This window comes from Doryrhamphus excisus, chromosome 3, assembly GCF_030265055.1.
Source record: "Doryrhamphus excisus isolate RoL2022-K1 chromosome 3, RoL_Dexc_1.0, whole genome shotgun sequence".
NCBI classification, from domain to species: domain Eukaryota; kingdom Metazoa; phylum Chordata; class Actinopteri; order Syngnathiformes; family Syngnathidae; genus Doryrhamphus; species Doryrhamphus excisus.
In genome coordinates, this window is record NC_080468.1 from 25,411,385 (window position 1) to 25,438,295 (window position 26,911).

General features: G+C 41.2%; 1 protein-coding gene across 4 annotated transcripts; it reads right to left on the minus strand.

Moving 5' to 3' along the window:
• Positions 1-378: 378 nt before the first annotated feature.
• Positions 379-21,770, minus strand: LOC131126470 (cytosolic beta-glucosidase). Of its 4 annotated transcripts, XR_009129161.1 has the most exons (8): positions 21,598-21,770; positions 21,174-21,398; positions 20,192-20,994; positions 19,697-19,820; positions 19,460-19,626; positions 15,140-15,367; positions 6,871-6,991; positions 379-431 (listed from the first exon to the last, which is right to left on the minus strand). XR_009129161.1 is itself a non-coding variant. In XM_058069044.1 (6 exons), exons 1-6 carry the CDS (start codon positions 21,650-21,652, stop codon positions 15,341-15,343), a joined length of 1,401 nt encoding a protein of 466 aa, XP_057925027.1. In that variant the 5' UTR covers positions 21,653-21,770; the 3' UTR covers positions 14,899-15,340. The 4 variants fall into 4 exon arrangements, 2 of the variants coding, with proteins under 2 accessions (XP_057925027.1, XP_057925026.1); XR_009129160.1 differs by lacking the exon at positions 379-431 and having other exon boundaries at positions 6,858-6,991; XM_058069044.1 differs by lacking the exons at positions 379-431; positions 6,871-6,991 and having other exon boundaries at positions 14,899-15,367.
• Positions 21,771-26,911: the final 5,141 nt, after the last annotated feature.

Consider the following 26,911-nt stretch of genomic DNA (forward strand, 5'->3'; position numbering starts at 1 on the left):
GCTGCGTTTAGAATTGCCAGTAGGGGGCGTAAAGGAAAACCAAATAGGAGGTTTATGGATGTAGTGAAGGAGGACATGAGGGTAGTTGGTGTGAGAGAGACAGATGCAGAAGACAGGGTTGGATGGAGGAGATTGATTTGCTGTGGCGACCCCTGAAGGGGAAAGCCCAAAGAGAAAGAAGAAGAAGAAGCTGGTCTGCAAATAGCCTGTGAGAAATTCATAGTAAAGTTGCTAAAAAAAACCAAAAGTTAATATCATCAAACAATTCATGGAGAGGTTCAGACATTTTCATCCAAAAAGAAACCATACAAACTTTTATGACCCTTAATCTTAAAAGCATCGGAATCAAGAAGCGTTAGGAATTGGAATTGGTAAGCCTATCTCAGCTGTCTTCGGCGTGAGGTGGGGTAAACTCTGGACTGGTTGGCAGCCTAAATGAAATTAAATGAAATTAAAAAAAGGAAATTAAATTGAAAAAAAAGTATATGGCCTATGTTTGCACTGAAATCTTCAATGAATAATTATGTTTCAGATTGGGAAAATAAGTAAGTAAGTAAGTAAGTAACAGCCAGTAAAAGTCAGTGTTTTTCCCACCTTTTTTCCATGTGACTGTTCTGTATGAACATAGGTTGTCACAATAATGTATAGTGAGGTACTGCAATTACTACTGAAATTCTATTATCATCACAGCCCTCATATAACGGAATGGGTGTGGATGAAAAAAAATAAAAGGCAAATAATAAATGCTGGATCTAATTTTACAGCTCTGATGAATCAATTTGACTACAGGCAGGATGGCGCCTGTGTGCAAGGGTATTTCCAGGATGTCAGGATCAGGTGTGTAGTTTGACACTCACATTTGGGTGCATCCTCCACCCGACAATCAAGGCAGGGATGAGTGAATGGCTAAGATGTCAATTTAGCAGCATCTATGCATGAAACTGGACAGCGTTTTCGAGAAGATCAGTGCGTCCCCGCTGATGTTGTCTTGTCCTCTACATGTAAGTGAATGGGGAGGGGGGGAGGGTGTTAAAGAGGGTGGCAGGGGAGTGGGCCGACAAATGCTAAATGGATGCAATGCAAATGGCACCGGATGACAGAGGAATCAATTTACCTTATTGAAACAAATGAGAGCAGCTCAGCCTTTTTTTTTTGGGCTACCCCCATTGTGTTTGTAATTAACCCTCCCAACCTGAATTCCCTGACCCCTCCCTTTGTACACACCCCCCCCACTGCCGACCACCCTCCTCTTACCGTAATGAAAAAGCCTCAGAAGGTGGTGGCAGGTAAAAAATAACACAGGTGCCGTAATGGTGATTCATGGGCTGGGCTGGGGGGGGCTACACTAAAAGACATAGGAAATCTGCCTGGGTGAGCATTTAAGGAAGGGTACGTCACGTATGAATGAGTGAGGACAGCCCCCCACCATCAATGCTTATAAGATACGTCCATGCAATAACCAAATGGCTTGCTTCACAGCGACCTCTAAGCTAAGTGAGCAACACAATGCCTGTTTTATATAGTGATGTCCTATTGAAATGCCCCTTGTTTAAAAAGGATGCCACATTGACACCCACTATTCCCCCGGCCAGCACAACCATTGTGTGGGGGTCTCAGGGCCTGGATCAATAGTTAGAGAGAGCAAAAGGAGGCTGCGGAATCAATGCGACCTCCAGCTGCTGCCCTTCCAAGCCACTCTGACACCTGAGGCAATCTCAAACGTCCTCTGCTCAAATGCCACCACCACCGCCGCTACCATCAGCAGGGCCACGGGCCGCTGAGCAGCCGCTCATGCGGCGACTCCCGAATCAGGCGGCGTTATGCAAACCGGGGTTTCTCATCCGCGCCGAAAGGGCCTTGGCTCAGCATTGCAACATAAGCAAAGCCCGGGAATGTCAATTACTTGTCGACTGGCCTCGTGCTTTATGTTCAAATTGGGAATAATCTGGGAGGGCGTGATGTGCGTAGAGGTGACACTCTTTGCATGGCTTTACGTGGAAAATCGGATTAGTCAGACTTTTTAGGATGTATGGGGAAAAAGGTTGTCAAACTTTTTCCACCAGGGCCGTAGACAGAAAAATATAAAGACGTGAGGGACCACTTTCATCCATTTTGTGATCCAATGTAGCTCAAAATATACAAATCTCAAACCAACCAGGAGACTGAAAGGACAGAGAACGGTTTACAAGCTCTGGCATCCCCACAGGCCATTTGGGGCTTTTTGGCACATTCTGAAAATATAACAAAAACAGCAAAAAATCTGCAGTAATTTTCCAAAAAGAAAGTCAAAATGTTAAGAAAAAAAGTTGTATTCTTACAAGAAAAAAAATTAATTTTACAAGAATAACGTAATATGAGGAAAACCAGCGTAATTTTAATAGCATCATGTTGAAATATTACAGAAAAATGTTTAAAAATAACAATTGTACTTTTGGAAAATTGTGTTGCGGGGAAAAGTCACAAAAAGTTATGAAATAAAAATTTACAAGTCATAATTTAAGTAATTTAATTTAATATTAAGTGGAAAAAGTTGTAATCTAATGAGTGAAAGAAGTCACAATGTTATGAGAATTAACTAATGAATAAAATCATGTCATTTTAGTAGCTTAGAGTTGAATGTTAAAGACTTATCATGGTCATTTTCCTACCCTTTGTATTGAGTTGTGGGCTCCTAGAGAGCAGCTACACACAATAACCCACACAGAAAACTTTCTAGATCTCCCAAAAATCTGCACCTATTCCAGCTGTATTTTCTTGGCTTTCCAAAAAGGTCTGTTTTAATTCATTCCACCCATGGCCCGCCTCCAGGCATGCCCACTCTGCTGTGATTGGCCAATGAATAACATCTTGGAGAGATAATTGAAAAGTGTTTAGGAGCTACTGGCAGCTGGAGACCCCTGACTTACCGTGTATGAACTGAAAGAGTAGGCACTCATTGTCGCACACACTTTGTCAGAAGCACCGCTGGTGCGGTGGAGCTCAGGAAAACCGGGACGTGTGGCCGCTGCCTCCAACCTCGCCTGCCCGAGAAGGAGCACTCATTGTTGGACACACTTTGTCAGAGAGCTCAGAAGCAAGAGGGGAGGGCACCACCTAAATGCACAGCATGTCCGACATTAATGTACCTTTCCCAGCGAGAGTGCCCTGCTTCTGACTTCTTCCAGGGCTCACTTCCAAATGCGCAAACCAAATTATACGTACACATGTTGCTTTATAAAATATAAAAGTGGTCCTTGCATCCTTTCATTTTTCAGTATGTGGCCTTTGGTGGAAACATCTTGCACAGTCCTGCTATACATACTCATCATTTGGGGTGTGTTGAGTCTGGGTACGCTGTACTGAATTTTATGCGTATGTGTGAAAATGTGCAAATTGAGACAGCCGCTGACGAGCCAAAGCCTACCCCTACAAGTTTACATCCATTTTTTACACCCTAATTGTAATTAGTATTAATCATTGCCTGGAGATGCTCCCCTGAGGGGATGTGGCTATTAGTTATCATGAAAAAAGTGTGCTTGTTTGCTAATAATAAGGTCTGAGATGGAAAGGGGGAAGGTGAACGAGGCATGGGGGGTGGGGGGGGGGATACCTGAGGAAGCAAACGTCGGAATCCTCCCGCTGCTTAGCCAAGCATTTTCTAGCGAGGCAGAGGGCGGCTTAGCCCCGAAATAGAGGAAGAAGATACTGTTATTAACCACGGTTAGAAGGGTGAAATAAGATAAAGAACAAAGAATGTGCTCGCTGTGCAATAGAAGCCATGGAAGGAGGACATTTGCTTGTAAACATAAAGGTAATATCACAGCTGTCAAGGGACTATATTCAAGCGCTGTATTTTATCCCCAACATGGGCGAGGTCACTGTGTGCCCAGAGGGAAAGTCGCTGCACATAAATTTCCATGCACCTTTCATCTAACAATGCCGAACATAACTCTCGTGGGGAGAAAGTTCACGCGATACATAAATTTGGGGTCAAATGTTACAATGGCGACGCCGCTCGGCCTTATCTGCCTGCCGAAGGGTGCCGCCGACGCCCTCGCCTCCGCAGGCAGCCTTGTTTGTTTTATCTGTCAGCGTTCAGCTATTGGAGTTTGACATTGGGTTCATGACCACTTCAGTTCACCTCCTACTATATCTGATGATTCCGTCGCTCACCCTGCCTTTAATGTATTCTGTGGTGATGCACGTCAGAGTCAAAGCGCACATGCCGCGTCTGATTGTTGTGAAGGCTCCCTGCCACCCCTTTCAGTGATGAATAGCTGCGTAGAAAAAGCGCACTCGCTGAGTGAAAATTTGGTCAGCGGATTGTCAGATTTTGGATTTCAGGATGTTCTGAACTCCTGTTTTCATGCAATGTAGAGCAACTCCATTTGTATGTACATGGGACATAACTTACTGTCTTGGTGCAGGAAGAGGGTGGTATATAATGCTCAAAAGTTAGCACCCTCTTTTCATTGAGGGCTACAGCACAGTTATGATCATGTGTAACAGTGAATATAAGTACTCTGTTTTTCATTAAACTGCTGCATAACCCGCTTTGAAACTGTAAGTCAAGCTGACAAGTAGATACTCAAGTATTTATTTTTGATGCACATCATATTACCTGGCTTTCTTGGGCTACATAAAATAATATAGCAGGCCAGATCTAGCCCCGGGGCATGAGTTTGACAACAGTTCTTTAGGCTTTAAGTAGGCTATCATCCATTTAATTAAAAAATAAAAATTAAAACCCGTGCAGAGGTGGATAAAGATGTTGGATGGTGGACTATCCATGATATTTCAATGCATCTACAGCCATCTTGTGGAGCTAATCAAAAAACTATAATAAGTAGATTACCCACAGTCACAGCCAATTTTTTTTGGACAAATTAAGAGTCCCTGGCGGTTATTTGCTTTTGCACACACCCGGCGGCCATAGGAGACATTGTGGTTAATTGAATAGAGACTTTAATTGGTGCATTTTCAGTATTAAAACTGTATTGTGTGAGTTAGTGAGGGTCCACTTTATTACTGAAAGTCTGTGTCGCCATGAGTGTTTTTTCCCAAGCAGTCACAGGAAGTAAAGTCATGCCTGAGAGACAGAAAGGACACGTTCAAGACAAATGGAGGGAGTGAAATAAATATCTATTTAAAAATAGCCTCTCAGCACGGAGAGATGTGAAGATATTATCCTCAAAGGCTGCTGTGAGTGAGGCCGCAAGACGGGAAAAAGGGGCTGTCGGCGGTGAAATATGGACGCCGCGCATTCCCTGACAGCCTATGGCTTTTCCTGATAGCGCCACCACCACGATCGCTGCGGTGATCCATAGACTCTTTGCCGAGCCTTGTGACATAAATGCTGAAGGCGAGATGTTGAAGATCCTCTGCTTGCCGCCACCGTTTTTTTCTCACATCATCCTTTGCCACGTGTGTTTGGGGGATTTGTTACGTCCCACCTGCCTCCCAACATATCAGGACGGCGGCAAGTGGACTGACTTGTCCTTGTCCCCAACCCCCCCACCCCCTCCTTTTTTCAATTTGACAAGGGAAAGCAGCCTTGGGGGACTTTCAGGTCTATTTTCAAATTGACCATTTATAATCAGTTCTCTCAAAGAGGAGGTGTGTTGTTGTGGAAGGTGTAGTGTTTTGTCAGCAAGAACAGATAGGAGCTAGGTGGAGAATTGACCTCCATCCCAAAGACAGAAGAAAAGGAAAAATAAATAGATGCAGCCTCTGAAGTTGGGCTTTAATCCTACAAGAAAGTGATGCATACTTCAGAACCTGCAAGGTCACGTTGGTCCGAGCATTTACTGCCACCAGGCCATCTGAGCAGCGTGCCTAATGTCATTGTGTAAGTTAAAACCAGGTTGTTTATTTACCTAAACAGGACTGGGTGTTTACTAGAAGAACACAAACCATGAAGTTAATTAAAAAGCATAAAGGAAAACAAGTACATTGTACAACATCGCATCAGCAGAACCAATGTTGTAAGAGCGGTAAGGTGCAAACTGCTCAGTCTACATTTAATAGCGCATACGTTAATTGTAAACAACAGTACAGCAAGAGTAATATTCATGAAATTTACATCAGCAGCTGAGTAGCAATCATCAGGAGTTTCCGTACAGCCTCAGCGTGGATGTTTTTTATACACTGTGCTAATTGGTGACCAGCGGTTTTTGCTGTTGACCTTGCACCCAGCAACTATCAGAGATTGCAGTTAATTGAATAGAATAATAATTGGAGCATTTCCGCTATGTCTGTTTACACGTTCTATCATGCGTACATATTTGTCTTTAGTGTACTGTAAATAATAGGAACACTGTACACCAATCTTCAGTGTTTTCTGCAATAGGAAATGAGTATAATAATCCAAATCTAGCAATCACACAAAAATTGATCTCTCACGGGAGACACTATAGCTCCACAATAACATTGTAGTCGTAGTGTAACAACACAGCATAATGATGGTTCACTTAAGAAAAGAGTCATAAAGCTGTCATTTTCATGTAAACAACTATAAAATATGAGAGAAATTAAATTGTGATTATTAAATGTCCCCCAGTGAGTTTTCTGAACCGGCATTATTGTGGCTGAGATGTCACACTGAGTGCGAGTGACCCTGGGTACGCCCATTGCTGGGAGGATTGCAAGGTTTATAGTGTGCATACAGTGTGCAATTCCAATCCTGCATCATTCATTTGTGTACATGTTGTCATTCAGTGTAGCGAGATAGCTTTTCTCTAAATATCGTCATGTTTTAATCTTGCATGATTCAACACAAGTGAGCATCCGTGGCGGTTTAGCTAACCATGAAATTAGGCATAAAAACCTATATTATTATTCTAACATTTGTATAATATTGTATATTTACGAGCAAAATGTGGATTTACTTACTTGCATGCTTCTCCATGGTAAAACTACTGGATTTTGATTTCTTTTTTTCCATCTGTCAGTGCTTGTTTTCCCCGATCTGGCTTGAGGAAAGATTGTTGGCACAGTTGATGGTAGAAGCAACCTTTGGTAAAAAAAACAAAAAAAAACACATTCAGTCCCAAACTTTTCTTTATCTGAGGCACATTATCAAAACAACTATCTTCAAAATGTGTCATAAGAAGTACCAAAGAATACCGGAATGTGAACAGGCTTACATCATCCGTATGAGCATTCAAGCAAAAGCCTGCCACACAAGGAGCAGGTCGACAGTCAACAAGAACAACAATGTAGTCCATGTGTAGTTTGAAGAGAGGGTTTTCTCAAAGTGACATCATTTCCTCCCCCTTCTCCAGTATACGACCAAATTCATTCATTCATTAATTTTCAACCGCTTTTTCCTCACGAGGGTCGCGGGGGTGCTGGAGCCTATCCCAGCTGTCTTTGGGCGAGAGGCGGGGTACACCCTGGACTGGTCTCCAGCCAATCACAGGGCACATATAGACAAACAACCATTCACACTCACATTCATACCTATGGACAATTTGGAGTCGCCAATTAACCTAGCATGTTTTTGGAATGTGGGAGGAAACCGGAGTACCTGGAGAAATCCCACGCATGCAAACTCACAGAGATGGCCGAGGGTGGAATTGAACATACGACCAAATTGATTTTCAATTATGAAAAATGTAAAATAAGTTAAATATGCCAGCATCCCATCACACATCTACTACAGGAAACATGCCTTGCAATGCTTTTTTGCAATGGTTAACATAAGTTTTGGTGTCATTATCACTTTAACATCACAGCTTGGTTCATTTGGGTACAGTAGGGTAACTTTGTCCATATTTCATTGGGAAGTCCAAATGTTCAGACAGGAGATTTAACACCAGAAGAGGGCTTTCTTCTCCTTGGCATTATTGTTAACCATAAATCCCGCTAAGCAAAAGCTGGGCTGCACTGTATCTGTTTAACAAATAGATGCATGACTAAATAACGATGCAATTCCATCATTTAATGTGTACTCTAAGGGAACTATGTATGCATTTGTACTGTAACAAAAAAATCAGATTCTGAATACATGCACTGTTATAACACTAATAAAGACATTAAAAACGGCACACAGTGCAGTAGTGGAGCAAGCCAAGATGAATAGACAAGCTCATCAAAAAAGGGTCAGCGCTTTTCCCCAAGAGAAGTCTTTCTATATACAAGAGCGGGAATAAATAAACAATATAACACCAACTAATCCTGGAGAATTTCTCAACAGTGGCCCGTCAAATTGAGCGGAGTAATTTGAATGCACAGCAGGGAGTTGTGGGCCGGGAGCGCTCCTGTGCTTTGCTTTCTCAATCTGCCGCTCATCAAGTTTATCTGCGGCGACGGCCATGTTGTTGTTGAGCCAAGCCTCCGTGACTCACTTTGTAGATGTTGTAGTTTGGAGCCGAGTAGGGTGAGATATAGTCACATTTTTGGGGGGGGTGTTTGTTTATTTCTTTGCTGAGGCCTCTCTGAACACCACTTCACATATATTACATTTGAACACAAGGATATGCAGCTTTTGTTCAGCCTTCCTGTAAAAGTACATACATTACAGGAACAATAAGTGCTAGCATTAGTAATCCAAGTGTTTGTGTAGTTCTTCGGAAAGTCAAATATTGACTAGAAATACAGTATATACAGTAGTGTGAAAAGGGGTTTGTTAAAAGTGTTAGATGTTTTAGCTCATCAAAAAACGTAAATATAATAAATGACAATAAAACTGAACAGAGTATGCAGTTTCTAAATGAAACGTTTTATTATTAAGAGAGAAAAATAATCAAAACTACATTCACAGACGGAGAGCAGAGTGTTGTCACTGCTGTTGTTGTTGTCAGTAAATGTATCAATGTGCTGACAAAAGAAGTTTTGGTCAAAATACAGCAAGATACTGCAACTATACATGCATGATCACAGCATGTATATCAAATAATGCCGGGGTCTCAAACATGTGGCCCGCGGGCCAAATGTGGCCCGCAGGACACTAGTTTGAGGCCCTTGATATAAAAGTTTAATGTTAGTGCAGCCCGAGCAAGTTTGATATGGATGCTGTATGGTATCATGTACCCAGAAAAAATTATTACGTTTGATTAATGTTCATGTTAAAGGTTAAATAACTGTTAATAGTTATCCTCCCTATCCGTGTGGAAGTGGTAAGTTTTTGGCTATTTAAGTTTAAAGGAAATGACTTGAAGGCTACCGTTTAGGTCGCTAGCTCTCTCGTTTGCGAGTTAGCATGTGTCTCAAGACTCTGCAGTTGCGCAATATGTTGTAAATAAAAAGAGTATAAATGTGACTATAGTCGTTTTGTCATGTCTACAGGGTTCTAATAATGCTTTGTTAATTTTAATCAGAAAAAAATAATTTGTCTACCCACCAACTATATGTGGTTTCTTAAGTTTTTATTATTTGCCATTTTATTATTATTATATTTATTTATTATTTATTATTATTATATTTATTTATTTATTACTGATTGATTGATTTTCTTTATTCTTGATTTGTTTATTTATTTTTCATCTTATTTTGTGTAGAAAAAGATATTTGAGAACAGGGGCGGCACGGCGGTCTGGTGGTTAGTGCGCAGACCTCACAGCTAGGAGACCAGGGTTCAATTCCCACCCTCGGCCATCTCTGTGTGGAGTTTGCATGTTCTCCCCGTGCATGCGTGGGTTTTCTCCGGGTACTCCGGTTTCCTCCCACATTCCAAAAACATGCTAGGTTAATTAGCCACTCCAAATTGTCCATGGGTATGAATGTGAGTGTGAATGGTTGTTTGTCTATATGTGCCCTGTGATTGGCTGGCGACCAGTCCAGGGTGTACCCCGCCTCTCGCCCGAAGACAGCTGGGATAGGCTCCAGCACCCCCCGCGACCCTCGTGAGGAAAAGCGGTAGAAAATGAATGAATGAATGAATATTTGAGAACAGTGGAATGTTTTATCGGAGATTTTTTTGTAGAAAATTGGAACCAAAGCAAAGTTTTTTACATTTTTTTGTTTTTAATAAATGCGTTTTTTTTTTTTTTTTTTTTGGAAAACCTGATGCGGCCCAGTCTCACCCAGACCCGAGCTCCAGTGGCCCCCAAGTAAATTGAGTTTGAGACCCCTGCTTTAAAGTCTTGTTCAGGTAATTGACATCGGATATATGCAATCTGACCATTTATACTGTAGTCATGTCGCATATACTGTTATCTGATATCTGATATATATCGACAGTCGCATTTGACAAAATCTGAATTATACTGTCCACACTGACAAATCAGATACAGGTCACATGTGAGGAAAAAATTGGAATTGACCTGCAGTGTGAACATAGCCCAAGACTGCTTCAAATGTGTGATGAGTTTACTTGTATTGAACTCCCTCGGTTCTGTGCCACCATGGGATATTTGTGCATGACAAGTGACATCTGCTTAACATGTTAGCACATGCTATTGTTGTTATCAGCCCAATATTAATATAGGCCTATCAATATCGGATTGGACACCCCTACTATACACTCTTACACGTATAAGGTCTTCCCTCTTTTTCGTGGTGCCTGTCACTCTGACTCCCCCGAGCTCAAGCTGCCACCACCAAGCAGCCTGACCTTTGCCCTCTGCCTTTTAGTGCATCGATCCTGCAGTCACTCCGGGCCAAGATGGCCTCTCCCTTGTCTCTCTTTTTGCCTCCCAGCCCAGTTAACCTGATTGTCCGCACCTTTTGCCCCGGGCACAGCCCTGTCACATTGATATTGCTTTTAAAAAACATCCACAGTGCTGCTTTAATTTTAGATGGTGTTTATGCATAAGCACAGGGTTTCACCTCCTATCCTCTATAGATCCATATGTGCTAAATGTCATATTGCATGTCAGGAATTCCTAGATGATATTATTACGATCACACACACACACACACACACATACACAAAAAGTGGGACATATTCCCGTGTAGTCCATAAAACACAGCGCCTGTCTCCGTGTAAGTGAGGACGTTTTATCACTCCGAGCCCTGGGAGTTCACCCCTTGGCCGGCCCTCGTAAACAAGCCCCTCCTGCACCCAACACACTCCAACAAAGGCTGCAGAGCAACTGGCCGTCACATTTCAAGCGCCTTTTATTCGCCTTCCAGCGGGGGTGTAAATTATGCCGAGGAACAGTAATTAATCCGGTCCTTCTTAAGTATTCAATGTTTTGTAAAATGGTTGGGATGTTTGTGACAGTGCTTAATGTGTGGGTGAGAAAAATGACATTTTTGCAGCAAAGTAATATAATGTACAGGGGCGTAGCTTGTACCTTGTGGGATACATTGTGTATTTTGAACAATGTAATTTCATTTTGTCTGACCTTTTATTGGACTGTTTGATTAAACACCATCTAAGGTACATTTCCATACATATAGAGATGATTTTTTTTTTTACCCCAAGTACCCCTTTAAAATCAATTAGCTTATGAGTACCACCCTTTAATAGAAAAATTATGGGTTACACACACAGGCAATTGGATGGCAGCATATAAAGCAACAGAACAATAATATTTAGTCAAAGGAAAATGTACTTTAAATTCAATTACATTTCAGCAGATCTATGTCATAGCGGTCTACAAGCATGCATTTCAATTTCTACAACCCGACTAATAAAATGCCTTATACTTACCTTATATATCCCTCAGGTGGGATATGTTGTGGTAGTCTACAACCATGCATTCCTAATTGTAAAACCTGCATTTCTCTCATTAGCATGTATGAAAAGAAGGTTCCAATACAGTATATTATTAAAATGATATCAAGTGTGAATTAAAAAAAAAAAGTTCCGGCTTGTTTGGAGACTTAAAAAGTGCTCTACAGCCAATTTTCAGGTGTAATGGAGGTGAAAGGGTTCATTAGACTCCGTCTTTTTGCTGATATCGTTTCACCTCTATTGCTCCTTTTTTTAATCAGCGCTGCATTCAAGGACCCTCGCCTTAAGTTGGAAGTTTTATTATTTTGCTAACTTTTGACATGCTTGCGTTTGGAGATAAATTAGCAGCATGCTAACGTGAAAGGCTAAAAGGAAAAAAAGGTAAGGATAAGAGGCTCGAGTAAACAAGCAAGAGCTGTCGGTGTAATCGATGTTTCGGGGCCCACAAATAATTGCCGACTACACGAGGCGATCCGGAGCTCAAATTGGACTGAATGCATGGCTAAAATTGGCTTCACTTTCTGCTTGAACACACCTTTAGTCTTGTTCATTACACTGCTGGGGGGGGGAAATAGCTGAGCGGTCCTTTGCTATCAATAAAGCTTCAGGTAAGAAAGGCATCCAAGCTAAATCAAAGGCAATTTGTCATCAAACATGTGCAAAATTGAATAGAGTCCAGTAATCCCCTATTTCACCCCCCTTACAGAGTTTTGCTTCATTATTACCCACATTGAATATCTTCTTTTTAGTCCACTGAGCAGAGAGAGATGAGCGAGAGGGATTCAAGTCGGAAACGAGTGTAAAAACTTTCTTTCCCCAGACTTAATTTAAACTTTGAACAGAGACTGTAATGCGTTCCGGTGAAGAAGGGGGGATTTGGGGCTTTCACTTGCTCATTTTAGGCCTTATTAATCGAATTACTTGCCCGATTGTTCGTATTTAAAATGGTCCCGGTGGTCTCCCGGAGTAGCTTCATACACCTTTATACAGAACATTTGCAGAAAAGCTTGCAGATTTAGGGCAAAATTGCCTGCACTGTTTTCACTGCACAAACGGATAAGTCTCTGAAACTATAACCAGTTAGTACTAGATAGTAGAGCTGGGTTGTGAGACTAGAGACTTGAGAGTACTGAACTAGACCAGCAGATACTTATTAGCACTTCCTGTTTCAGCCACTTGATTATAGCAATCAGTCAATAAATCGGTCGGTAAATCTTAAGTCTGACATTTTCGGCAAAACTGAATTCAGTGGATTCCACCCTCGGCCATCTCTGTGTGGAGTTTGCATGATCTCCCCGTGCATGCATGGGTTTTCTCCCACATTCCAAAAACATGCTAGGTTAATTGGCGACTCGAAACTGTCCATAGGTATGAATGTGAGTGTGAATGGTTGTTTGTCTATATGTGCCCTGTGATTGGAGGGTAAGAGGTAAAAAATTAATGAATGAATGAATGAATTCATTGGAAGCAGGCGATAACTTTTGTCCCTCATTTATCGTGGTTAATTGGTTCAAGACGATAAGTGAATTTCCATGATTCCTTATTTATAAATTGAATATTTTCATAGCTCCAGCTTGAAAACCTGTTTAAGACCTTCTAAATGTGTGTGCTTTTTTTTTAAGCATAATTCAAGCCCGTTGGACATGAAATAGCATTATAATCACATTGCATTATTCAAAAATAATGAAGTTGACATCAATAAGACATTTCATAGACTCACTAGTTAGCATTAGTAGCATACTTGGTGGCTGCTGTCTCATTAACATAACATTCCTGATAAAAGTCATTGACACTGTCCACACTGCAAAGTAAGTAGCTGACATCACACAAGTCACTTCGCAGGCCCCGCCTCTTAAAGGCACATACCATGTCACCGATATTACATTTTAGGTTGTCAAAAATGTTAAAAATAGGAATTTCCTTTAATGGCATTTCCTTTTTTTTGACAAGTGATTAACGTGCACTGGTCCTGTTTGACCCTCAGTCCACACCATAGTTTGAGAAAATGCAGCGGTGTAGCAGATGATGTGGAGTGGGAACAAATATTGAGCAGGAAAGCTGTCTTATTTGTGCCGAAAGTTAGATGGTGCGTTCAAGGACCATATAACATGGTGAGCCAATTTGCTGCTTGGGATTATGGGATTTCTAACTGTATATTATTTTTTTATAATAAAAAAATGACCGATAGCACTGATGATTCATTGTAAACAAGCGTAACATGCATGACTTCCACACCAACAGCTCAGTAGCAACATTTTAAAGTGCATGCAGAGGTACGGTGGATAAAAAACAGCTGGATGCTGATTACTCATGATACTTCAAATGCAGCTACTGCCATCTTGTGGAATAAAAATTAAAAAAAAAATACATCTGGAGGTTGCCTATGGCCACAGATGGTAACGCCAATTTTTTAAACCTAATTAGAGACCCTGGAAGTTATTTGTTTCTGTAGTCCACAACCCCAATTGGTATCGGAGACTGAGCAGTTAACTGAATACAGGCATTAATTGGAGCATTTATCCAGTATTTTGATTTAATTGAACACTTTTAGCATGTAAACACCACCAAAAATTTATATTTGTCGCACACTTTTGTTGCAACCAGGAGACCCCTGATTACCTTCTGTATTCCCCCAGCTCATGATAAAGGACTTCCCCACAAATGCAAACACATTTAGCAAATACTTAAGCAGCCACTTGTTTTATCGCATGTGAGCTACTCTCGGGCATTCCGAGTGGCGGGCGAATTAGAAAGCCCTTCTGATTGCTATTAAGTGTGTGTGTGTGTGAGGGGGGGGGGGGGGGGGGTTAAAAGCTGTCTCGTAGGTCAGGTCGAGCCGGTGTTCATTTGAATGCATTACCGGGGTCCGAGGCTAGATAATTCTCTCATTAGCGCCACTCAAACCCTGAGCGACAACGCGGGTGAGAAGGGAGCATGTCGTACAACGCTCGGAGTTAATTAGGCCGCTGCTCGTTGCGCGTATCCTCTCCCTCCTGACGCCTCCTCTATGAACCGTAAGCGAGTTAACCAAAGACGATATGGGGAGTTTTTCTTGGGATCTCTCCGGAAATGCCTGAGCTCGGACAATGGAGAGTTCATTAGGTACATAATCTATTAATCTCCAATGGTTAGTGCGGCAGAAAGGTAAAAGTGAGTTTAAAACGGTCGCCGAATATTAGGATACCAAATTAACAGTTCATTCAGGACACAATACAAGAGTAATTTGTAGTTGACATGTTTTTCATTTTTTTTTAGGTTTTTAAGTTTTTTAATTATATGATGACCCGAAAAATGCTCTGAAGGTCCATATATAGCCCATTGGCCACAGGTTTGTCACCACTGTTAAAGTATCACTTAAATTTTTAATTACTATATTGGACTTAATTTAGAACTTGTAGAGCATGTGCTTTAGCCTTAAGACATGGATATGAAAACTGGTTGCTCCCTAGATTTGTATATAACAGGTATTGATACTTTTCAGCCTTGTCGCTATCATGGAATAGTGTTTAGAAGGCATGTAAACAAGACATGACTTACTCTCTTACGCCAACTTTGAAGTGGTCATTCTTGGTTGTCTTGTTTTATTCCTGTGTGCCAGCGGAATAGCATCCCTTTTCAAACTGTGTTCATACAGTATCATCAAGCCAAATACTTATTGGCAAGAATACTTCCTTCTAAGCAGTCATCACTGGAATGATGACCGCAAAAGACGGAACTCGAGGTGGGTGTCCATATGTCTCACGGTCTCTGCACTTGCTTTGTCCACTGTTGTCATTTTGGAAAAGGAAGAAAAAAAACATTCAATGTCACTCAGATACTCTAAACATCCAGCAGCAACACAACATTTCTGCATTTTGATGAAAAATATATAGTCTGCTTTAGCTGAAAGGTGTTGAGGCGTTACCTCGATGACTTCCGGAAATGAGGCTAGGCTGCGAGCTATTTTGTCATGGCGAACACCATGAACAACAATCAAACAATGTAGAAAATTAGGCTTCATTTTATTGTTGATTGCATGTATTTTTGTATTTCAAATACTACTAAGAAGGGGGTGGGAGTTCTTTTAGAATTGGGACACCACTGACATATCCCGGTCAGGTAATCATTTAATCATCTTTATTATAGGCTCTTTCAGTAATATATGTGTATGTGTTTGTCCAAAGGAAGGATTTTATCTAAAGGTGTTTGTGTGTGTCCAAAAGGTTGTGTGTGGTCTTCTTGAGTCACACAACGCACACAAATGATGAATATGTCATCCTCAAGAACCAGGATCAAAAGAGCAAAGTGCTGTCACTGTTGAGCTAGCTTTTTTCAAAGAATGGCGCATTCATGTGCATCACATAATTTGTCGGGCACAAGTTTCCGCTGCATTCATGTACACTTGGATATCACAAACACACCCAAACATGCACGTGCAGCCCAAATTACGTGATATAACAACCACTTTTTGTTCACTACAGTAAAACATTGTTATAAACAATGTGAAGCTCAAATTCAAGCATTGAAAGGGAAGGATGTCAACATCAGAGTGGAATAAAAGATATGTAAATTATGTATTTATCAGTTCTCATGTCAAACTTGTCAAAATGTCACCATGCAAAATAATTTGTCTTTGAAAAGTGGGGTTGTTTTATATTCAGTTTAATATGGTATTATCGTACAATGTGCGATTTTGTGCTTTGACTATAATTTATATGATATTTTTATCATTTTAGTGAGCTGGCACATGAGTTAGCACCTAGCGCTAATGCTCAAGCAGGGCCCTGGCTGGTCCACTAAAGTTACAGCCCGTGATTGTTGGGAACAAACAAGTCGATACCAGCCACTGTTGGAACAAATAGGACATTTTTCTGAGTGGTTTCATCATGGGAGGTTATGTGCACGTCATTTGTTCTCTGATTCTGCCCCAATAAATTGAAACGGTGAGGTCCTACAGTATAAATTGTCTTTTTTTCCTGGCGCTGGCTTTCCTCGCACTTCCCTTGCTGCCATTGTTCCCACGAGACTCGGCTCATTTGCCGCCATGCTCACACACAGACACACAGGTGTCTCTCTTCCACCTTGAATACCAATTCCAGTTCTCCCTTCCTCTGCCGAGCGCACAAAAAAGCTTGAATATTCCAGAAGCTTTCAATTTTTCAGGCAGGTCTGCAAACCTCCCCCCTCCATGATTAGCAGGGGTCATCTGCATTCCCAAAGGGGGGAACGACTTAAAAAGAAACAATTTGGATTGCCTTTTTATTCATGCCTCACTCCCATCCAGCTTAAAAAAGCCATTTTCATAACTCTGATTTCACAGAATATTACAAAAGTGAACCTATATTAAATGATTATTATTGTTTGGGGGGGCTTTTTATGAGGTTTTAAGAATTGATGACATGATGAAAAAAATTGCTTGTACGGGCCACCATATTCTGTAAAACGTATTAGTATTATTAGCGTACTCACACAAATATAAGACACTACTTTTGTCTATAGAAAACCTTGTCACACAGATGGCTCATCTTATATTCGTATCAGTTATGTTGTGTTATATGAAAAAGATGAAGTAATTTCCTAAAAATGGGTCTTGAGAAAGAGGGTCGTCTTATATTCAGGGACGTTCAGGCAGATATTGGTGACGACTAGACCTGCATAACAATATGCCTGTGTGCTGGTTTGCAGTCATTTAGATGTCTAAAATGTACATATACCAATTTTTTTATATGTCTGCAAAACTGAATATTGTCATTATTACTATTGCAATTACCATTGTTTGGATACAGTTTTGTAAGACTGAACATTATTATTACTACCATATAGACCCAAACATAAGACAGTATTTCCTCCCCAACAGTCTGAAACATATGGGTTGTCTTATATTTGAACCAGTTATATCACTGGTATTGAAAATGTTGCCTTTTTTGTCTTAAAAAGTATTTTCCCATTAATGGGTCTTGGAAAAGATGGTCGGGTCGTCTTATATTCCATCTGTGACAAATCGGCCTGCACGACAATACTGTATGCCTGTAGGCTGGGGGTGTAACTGTACGTTGTAATCATGCTTTGGTACATAACTCGGTTTTAAGGTCACGGCTTGATTCTGTTCATTTTCAGACAGGAAGGGAACAAAATGCAAAACATAAACTGCTTAGCTCCAGCGTTAAATTACTGCATGAAAATGCAGCTGCAATCGGCTGGCTGGTAATTCTCCAATAAATAATAAATAAATACATAATAATAAAAATACATAAGGACGCGGGGGGCACTTTGATAGGTTTACTTTTTTTTGTCTTAAAAATTGTTTTTCCAAAAATGGGTCTTGTCTCGTAGTTATAGTCGTCTTATATTCAAGTCTGTACGGCGTTAAAATGAGGATCTCATCGGATTATGCAGGTGTATCTAATGATCAAAAGTTGGATCGTTGGAAGTAGATGGAGTCGGCGCGCAAACATTCCATCTTCTTTAGCACTGGTGTGAATTCCCGGCCAAACGTCTGGCAAAGTAGGTCAGTGAGATTTTCCAAGTTTTATTCTCCCTGCCGCTCGCATCTTCTCGTCAATGGCAATGCGATTAAGAGGAAAAGAGTGGGGGAATGGAGGTGGGGATTTAAGAAAAGGGAGTGTCTGCCGTCTCTTCATCTGGCAACAATCTAATTATATCCTTTCTCCTGGGAATATGCAAATTAGGCTAATCAGTAAATAGAAAAAAGGTAATTATAATCTGCACACCTGGGGAGGGGGAAAAATGGGAATTTTTCATTCACAAATCGCCTCTGAATTATTGAGTAAATTTACCAAATAATTGGATAAATCTGGAATATTTATCTTAGTAATTTGTCTGAATATTCCTTGGGGGTGATTGAATGCTACAATTAAATATACTAATTCATTGTCAAAAGCAGCTTATCTGCATTCATGATGTATCTGCCACTTAATTGGTTTGGGAATGGTTTCCTTTTTTCACCACAAAGATGTAGTGAATGAAAGAGTAGTTGCAAGAGTGAATTATTTCACATATTTTGCAACCTACTTCCACGCGCATTGTGCTTAAATAGGCTTCCATGTTTACTAAAGGCCCTCAAATTTGAAAGTATGGCGACAAAGAAGTTGGATTATTCACGGCACCACAATAGCGTTTCCATTCATCATAAGACAAAGGAGAATCTCACTGGTTTTGACGTAGATGGAGAGCAGCCACAGGGGCATTACTCATTCATTCTAAAAAAAAAAAAAAAAAAAAAGGAGGGGAGTGAGTAGCACATCCAAATGGGTGGCACCCTGCGATATGCTTATGAATGCAAATAACGTATTTCCATGACAAATATAAATTATATTTTCCCACAAATCAGACCATGAATATTAAGTCTTTTAATTCTGTGATGCATTATAGTGCTGGTGGTTGTTTGGTATACAAGACAGGGTATGTTCTATTAAAGGGGACAATTTAAAATAAGCCGTTTTGCAATGGAATGTTCAATTTAAAGGTGCAGTTGCAGGTGGTCACACAGGATGGCAGTGTAAGCCTTGGAATATTGGTAGGAAGTGCCCAAACAAGCAAATTCTATTATGATTATCATTGTCATGATTAGAATTGTTATTGTTATTATAGTAATATTTAGATCCCCTGCCTGTAAGCCTGCTTTTCATTCAGCTCTTCGGGTAGTAACGGTGAGAACACTAGAAATAAATGTATTTTGAAATACAAAATGTGACTAGTGTGTACCAGCATTTTGTTAATATTCTGCTAAACCAAGCATATTTAGTGTGGACTAAAATATTTGTGCTTAAAACTGACTGATTGAATAATTATTTATTTATTTAAAAAGTGATAGTTTTTCTATCATTTGGAATGCACAGCTTTGTATTTTGAGATCACCTTTGCATATTCCAACCCTGAGCGGTATATTGTCCGCTTCTTCCCCGTGTCGGAAAAGTCTACGTGAAATAACCCGAAGCGACTGCTGAATCCGTCTGCCCATTCGAAGTTGTCCAAGAGCGACCATGCGAAGTATCCACGGACGTTGACGCCATCTTCTCCAATAGCTACATTGAACACATCAACTCGAGTCACTGAAAGTACATAAATTATATTATTATATGAAGAAAGATTCACCTTTTTCCACTTCCTGGATGGTGTCCTTGTAAAAGTCTGCACGCTGAGCATCCTCCATTACCAGCGGTCCCACTTGAGAGAAGCCGCTTTCCGTGATGTAGACCATCGGGTCATGGAAAGTGTCCTGGAAGGTTCAAATGAAATGAATGGCGAAATTAGTTCATCCATCCATTTTTTACACGGGAGCATATCCCAGTCGTTTTCAGGCGAGAGGCGGGGTACACCCTGGACTGGTCGCCAGCCAATCAGGGCACATATAGACAAACAACCATTCACACTCACAGTCATACCCATGGACAATTTGGAGTGGCCAATTAACCTAGCATGTTTTTGGAATGTGGGAGGAAACCGGTGTACCCGGAGAAAGTCCACGCATATACCGGAAGAACATGCAAACTCCACACAAAGTATGCCCAAGCTGAAAATCAAACCCAGGTCTCCTGACTGTGTGGCCCACATGCCAACCACTCATCCAAAGTAAGTTAATTTCTTTACCTTTATGTATTTCAGGAGCCTCCGTAGGCCACAGGGAACCACAGCCAGCCAGGACACTCCACAAATACTCCATTCTGGATCCAGGACTTCTTCCGCATCCCGGTCGTTCTTCATGGACATGCCTTGCGTGCATTCCAACCTGGCTTTGACCTTCCGGGATGTGTAGTAGTTTAAGGCAAAGAAGTCAGCAGTGCCCAACACTGGAGGTTCATGTTTGGAGAAAGTAGGAAGTCTTGACTCGCCATTGTATCCCAGTTTCCTGCTTTGAGCATCAATGGCTGCCCTCATCGTTTCCGGATAATCCCCAGTGACAAACAGCGGCCAAGCGAACCATCCAAGTGTGAAGGCAAAGCAACGATGGGAAGCGGCAATGTCATCAGCAGAGTCAGGATCTAACGGTTCCAGCCAGTCGCTATTGATAGCAAGTGACACCGCACCACCTTGCGTTGGTCTGTAGAGGGCGTCGTAGCTGTGCCAAGCCATGGCATGGGCTCTTAGCATGTTGTGGCCCACCAGGTAGGCCGTCGTTCCCGGTTCTTTCAACCCCGGCGCGTGGATGCCGTCCTCGTGACCCAGCTTGGTGCACACGTACGGCTCATTGATGGTGATCCAAAGTTTCACGCGGTCGCCGAACGTTTGGAAGCAAAAACAGGCATAGCTGTCAAAGATGGAGGCGATGGCGGGCACTTTCCAGCCACCGTGGTTCTGGAGAGCTTGAGGCAGGTCGAAGTGATATAACGTGACCATAGGGGACACGTCACATGCCAGCAAGTCATCAATCACCTTGTTGTAGTACTGCACACCTGTAAATAGGTAATACATTAAATAAATATTAATAAATTCAGTAAATATTAACTATTTTAATACCAAAGACATTTTTATATGTTTTTTGCATAAAAGAGGCAAAATGAGGTGAACAACTGGGTTGAAAAATGGCTGGGATTGAATGAGTTAATAATACAGTTTGTGTTAGATTTCACACCTTTTTGATTGACATGCTCTGTGGTCCCCTCGGGAAGGAGGCGGGCCCAGGACAGAGACAGACGATAGTGTGTAAGTCCAAGCCGCCGGATGCACGCCAGGTCTTTTTCCCACAATTCATAGCTGTTGCAGGACACGTCACCGGTTTGCTCCCCCCATACCCGGCCTCCCTCATGGCAGAACGTGTCCCATATGCTCGGACCTTTGCCGTCCGCTTGCCAGCCGCCTCGTACAGACAAAAACAACAATAATTTATTTCAAAACATTCATTAACCTTTGACTTCTGATTCATGTTTACACGTGCTTACATGGTCAGTCATCAAGCATTTTAATCTGTTAAGGACTGAAGATGGCTTCGCTTTAATTATAGTTGCTGTACAATGTTTTGATGCTGAATTTAGTTTTCATCCTGGTTGCGTACATACCTTCAATTTGATACGCCGCAGTCGCTGCCCCCCACGCAAAGTCACATGGAAACATGTTTTAACCGTTGTATGACCATAGTCACTAAAGTGCTTATTTTAGCCTCATAATTAGGTGAATACTTTTACTTTTAGCATCGTTGTGTGGGCAGCTCAAGCGTGCGGCAAACAACCCGGAAGTGCCTTGGAGTGTGACGTTTGCGACTGCCCGAAAATTAAAATGACCAAATTTCGATTGTGTTTTTTAATCATCTTGACATTACTTTACTAAAACGTGACTACGTATACAATTAGCACAACGTTCTTCTGTTACAGTCACTTTATTTGTATTAGTATTTTTTTTCAATGCACGACTGATGTTCTCTGTATTTTACGTGTCTCCGTGAACGCCTCATCAGCTTGATCAAAATCCCAAAGAAGAAAAAAAAACTTTATTGAAACACAAGCTTTTATTTTTTTTAACTTATATATCATTTAAATAAACAGGAAATATGCCTCAAGTAGAATGTGCTGTTTAAGTGTATTTACATAATTATGCCACTAGATGACAGTAAAGTAAAGTAAGTGATGCAATGGGGACTGTCTTAAATTAACAGTAAATTACTTCGTATCAGCTAATGTTCCATGTTTACGTTATATTTTTATTTTGTATGTTTGGCATTTAATTTGCATTATATATTCAAATATAATTTTGATTACATTCAAATTAAAAATTAACATTTCACTTTTTCCACAATTAAGCAAAACAACTATAACAGAACAACAATAGACTGACAGAAGGTGGATTTTCAGTGTATTTGCATTTGTCATTGGATGCTAGCTTTTCACAACAATAATTCATGAAAGCAGAGTATAAAAGGACGTGCAAAAATAGCTCGATTCTGCTCTCTTGTTTTCCACCAGAAGCAGCTTGATGGACAGTGGGCTGCAGGCCAAGGGCCCCTAACAGAGTAATGGATATCTCCTGGGAAAGTGTCCCCCCCACTGTTAGAGGTGATGCAGCCCATTGATAGACCTTTAGATCATGGGAGAAAGCCGGTGACATGTCTGTGGTGCTAAGGTATGCTTTGGTTAACTCGACACTGCAGCTCTTGTTGTCACAACAGCTTATTATACTGCTGGACTCATTCGAGTGTCCAGCATTCAAGGTAGTATCACACAATATACTTATGATATTTTGATAATGATAGCATAGAAAGATCTGCACTCAGATGGATGTATTGTAAAAATAAAAACATAAGTAACAATACTATAATATTTATATTTGGGGCACATATACTTGTAAAGCACTTGTACAGTCGCAGTTATTGGATATGTAATAAACGTTTGTGTTTCACCCTTTGGTATATGTGTACAACAGTATTGTACTGGAAGGGCAAAACATGTGAGGAATATTGTTGATAATAATAAATAATATTTATGTGCTGATGGAGACCTCCTCTTTAAATACTGTAGCCTTCAGTCTTTACTAAACAATGGCAAGTGTGTATTTCAGGACTTTGTGCACCTGTTGATTGTTGTAATCCTTAAATAATGACTCAGAGTTAACTGTACACATTTCCCATTGAGAGAATAAATCAGCAGTATTATTTCTTGCATGGTGGGGGCCATGTTTTGACCTCACTTGCACACTGGTAATAATTTTTCAGTGGAAAAGGCTCTAGTTGCTTTGCCCTCGAAGGAGCAAAATAGGTCAAGTGGGCGGTTCCTTGACCACAAATTGGCCGTCACAGGTTTTTGGATTATGCACATTCATATTGGAAGGGATTGCTGTTAATCCGAGTTGATGTTTACAGAAAACAGCTGCTTAAATAGACACTTAGAGGGAATTACGATGACATTTTTTGTGGGCATTTTTCAGGCACCTGTGTGTTTGCTAAATACAAGGATGAAGAGTCTTGAACCAGTCATGATGTGCTATACATATCACTATATTGACAGTTACTATGGTACACATTATGTCATTGGATGGTCATATCACCTCGTACTTCAGTACGTGACAAAAAAAAACTTAAACTATATTAGGAAAGCAGGAAGTGAACAAATGTAACAGTTACTGATTGTAAAAGTACCAGATGGAGGGGTAGGATTTAATAAGCTTTGCTTCTTCCTACTCCTTTTGGACATGTGGAACTGGGAACTGATTATGTGATGCATTCAATTGTAATCTGATGCATGTTCAAATGAAATAAAACCATTACCATTACCATAAAAAGGACCTACAACTATTGTCTTATAGTGTCTTACATGCAATGTAAGAGGTAAGGTCCTGTTGTCATTTTTTCCACACCCTTTTTCTTTTAGAAAGTGATAAAAATGTCATGGTTTTCTTTGCAGGTGACATACTGTAGTCCCTGAGAGGCTGCACTGTGAGAGTCTTTTTGAATTATGGTTGCCAAAAAGCCAATGAAGCAAAACAAATGCACATATGCAGATAATCCTTGACGCTTGCTGAGTTGAAGTCTCGCAAAATTAATATTGATGGCGGCTCAAATTCCCAAGTGCCTGCTACTTTAGAGGGCCATTTTTTCTCAAAAATATGTGTTACATTCCAAAACATAAAAAAAAACATTTGGCCACTGGTTCCTATGTTGTTCTGTTTTTGGAATCATTTCCTGCAAGTTTTTGAATGTTCTTTCTTTGGAATTTGTGTTTTTAGTTATACACTCTCGATCAAAATTTTAAGATTAGTTGAAAAATGGCAATAATTTACATTTTGCACAGTTGTATCTTAAGAAGTAGAACTTAATACAAAACATAAGAAGAAATGGTAGTAAGACAAAAAAAAATCAATGCCAATTTATTGCAAACTATTAAACTGGAATAGGCTGTTCATGAACTGATCAAAAGTTAAAGAACTCAAATAAAAACAATAACCTTTAAAAGAGAAATAAAATATTCAACAAAGGGCTCAGTAATTAGTAGCTATTTCGTTCTTGTTAGTCACCTCAAAAATTTGATTCGTTATGCTTGATGTCAGTGTTTCCAGAGGCTACTGGGTATGTTGCTCCAGGTGGTACAGATGGCTTCATGGAGGGCATCCGCTGTCTGGAACCATTTTTGTAAACTTCCCTTGCCATCCATCCCCAAATGTTCTCAATTGGATTTAGAACAGGGGAACATGCAGTATGGTCCAAAAGAGTGATGCTATTCACCCTTTGTGCGTGTATGTGTGCGTGCACACACACACATACACGCACAAACTTTGCCCAGAAGAGTCTCTCTCCCATGAGAACACCTGCTGGCAGTTGTCACAGACCGTTTGTTTCAGTAATGTCAAACTTTTCTAGGGGCTTTGGTGTATATATTTTTTTGAAGCCTTGCTCACAGATCATTGTGTGGCAGTGTCATGACAGGTCCATATATTGTAAGTCAGGTCCCATCCTTTCAACTCAGTAGGACTTCTCAGTTTCAGTACACTTGTTCCAGTTTCACCGGGGAGACACAGAGCCGTTCCTATGAAAAACTACTAGACGTAATCCCTCCAGCATGCCCTATGTCTACCCTGGGGATTCATACTAGCTGGGCATGCTTGGAACATCTCTCCAGGGAGCCATTAAGGGAGCATACAAACTAGATGCCTGAGCCACCTCAACTGGCTCCTGTCATGAAGGATCAGCGGCTCTTCTCAAAGCTCCTCACAGAGCTCCTCACAAAGTTGAGTCAAGCCACTGTACGGAGGGAACTCATTTTGGCCACTTGTATGAGCAATCTTGCTCTTTCTGTTGCTAGCCTAAGTTCATGGCCATAGGTGAGGGAAAGAACATAGATTGAATTTAAATCCATCTGAGCTGAGCTGTCACCACCATGACGGTCATTACTGCAGATGTTGCACAGCTTCACCTGTTGGTTCAGCCTTCCCTGACTCGTGAAAAAATCTTGAACTTCTCCACCTGGAGCAAGACCTCACTCACTGGCTTCAACAATGGCCTCATCCTAGAATTTTCACACTCAGCTGCAAACGTAAGCAAAAAGTATATGGTGAAGGTCACAGCCTGATGAATATGAAAAATGCTTATATTATACAGTGTTTTGCAGTTTTGAGTAGATTTTGGGTTGTATTTCACGATCCAATTGCTTTGTTTTTGTGAAACAGTAACAGGTGCTTTGCAACAGGTGCCCCAACGCTAACCCTTAACCCCTGACCCTGCCCCCACATCATCTGCAAATAAAGCAAAGATGAGATCCTAATGTCCACAAACAGGACTCCCCGGTGCCCAGTAGAAATTCTGTCCATAAAAATAATCAACAAAACTAGTGACAAAGGGCAGCTTTGACGGAGGACCTGGAAAACTTGCTGTAATGAATGTTGTGATGAATGCTATCCACCAAAAAATCCTGAAGGAAAATGCCTGCCCATCTGTTGGCGACCTCAAGCTGAAACCAACTTGGGTTCTGCAGCAGGACAATGATCCAAAACACATCAGTAAGTCCACCTCAAAGTGAAGTTTTTGGAGTGGCCTAGTCAAAGTCCTGACCTGATTCATTCATTCATTCATTTTCTACCGCTTTTCCTCACAAGGGTCGCGGGAGGTGCTGGAGCCTATCCCAGCTGTCTCCGGGCGAGAGGCGGGGTACACCCTGGACTGGTCGCCAGCCAATCACAGGGCACATATAGACAAACAACCATTCACACTCACATTCATACCTATGGACAATTTGGAGTCGCCAATTAACCTAGCATGTTTTTGGAATGTGGGAGGTAACCGGAGTACCCGGAAAAAACCCACGCATGCACGGGCAGAACATGCAAACTCCACACAGAGATGGCCGAGGGTGGCATTGAACGCTGGTCTCCTAGCTGTGAGGTCTGCGCGCTAACCACTCGCCCGCCGTGCCGCCCTGTAAGAGACTCATTGCAAGTTATTGCAAATGTTTGATTGCAGTTGTTGCAACTGTTATTGGGGTTTCACACAGGACCATGTAGCTTTGAATTTTTTTTCTCTTTTAATCATAAAAAGTTTCATTTTCTACCGCTTTTCCTCACGAGGGTCGCAGGGGTGCTGGAGCCTATCCCAGCTGTCTTCGGGCGTGAGGCGGGGTACACCCTGGACTGGTCACCAGCCAATCACGGGGCACATATAGACAACCATAACCATAACAACCATTCACACTCACATTCATTACTAGCATGTTTTTGGAATGTGGGAGGAAACCGGAGTACCCGGAGAAAACCCACGCATGCACGGGGAGAACATGCAAACTCCACACAGAGATGGCCGAGGGTGGAATTGAACCCTGGTCTCCTAGCTGTGAGGTCTGCGCGCTAACCACTAGACTGCCGTGCCGCCCGTGTGACAATCAAATCAACAAAATT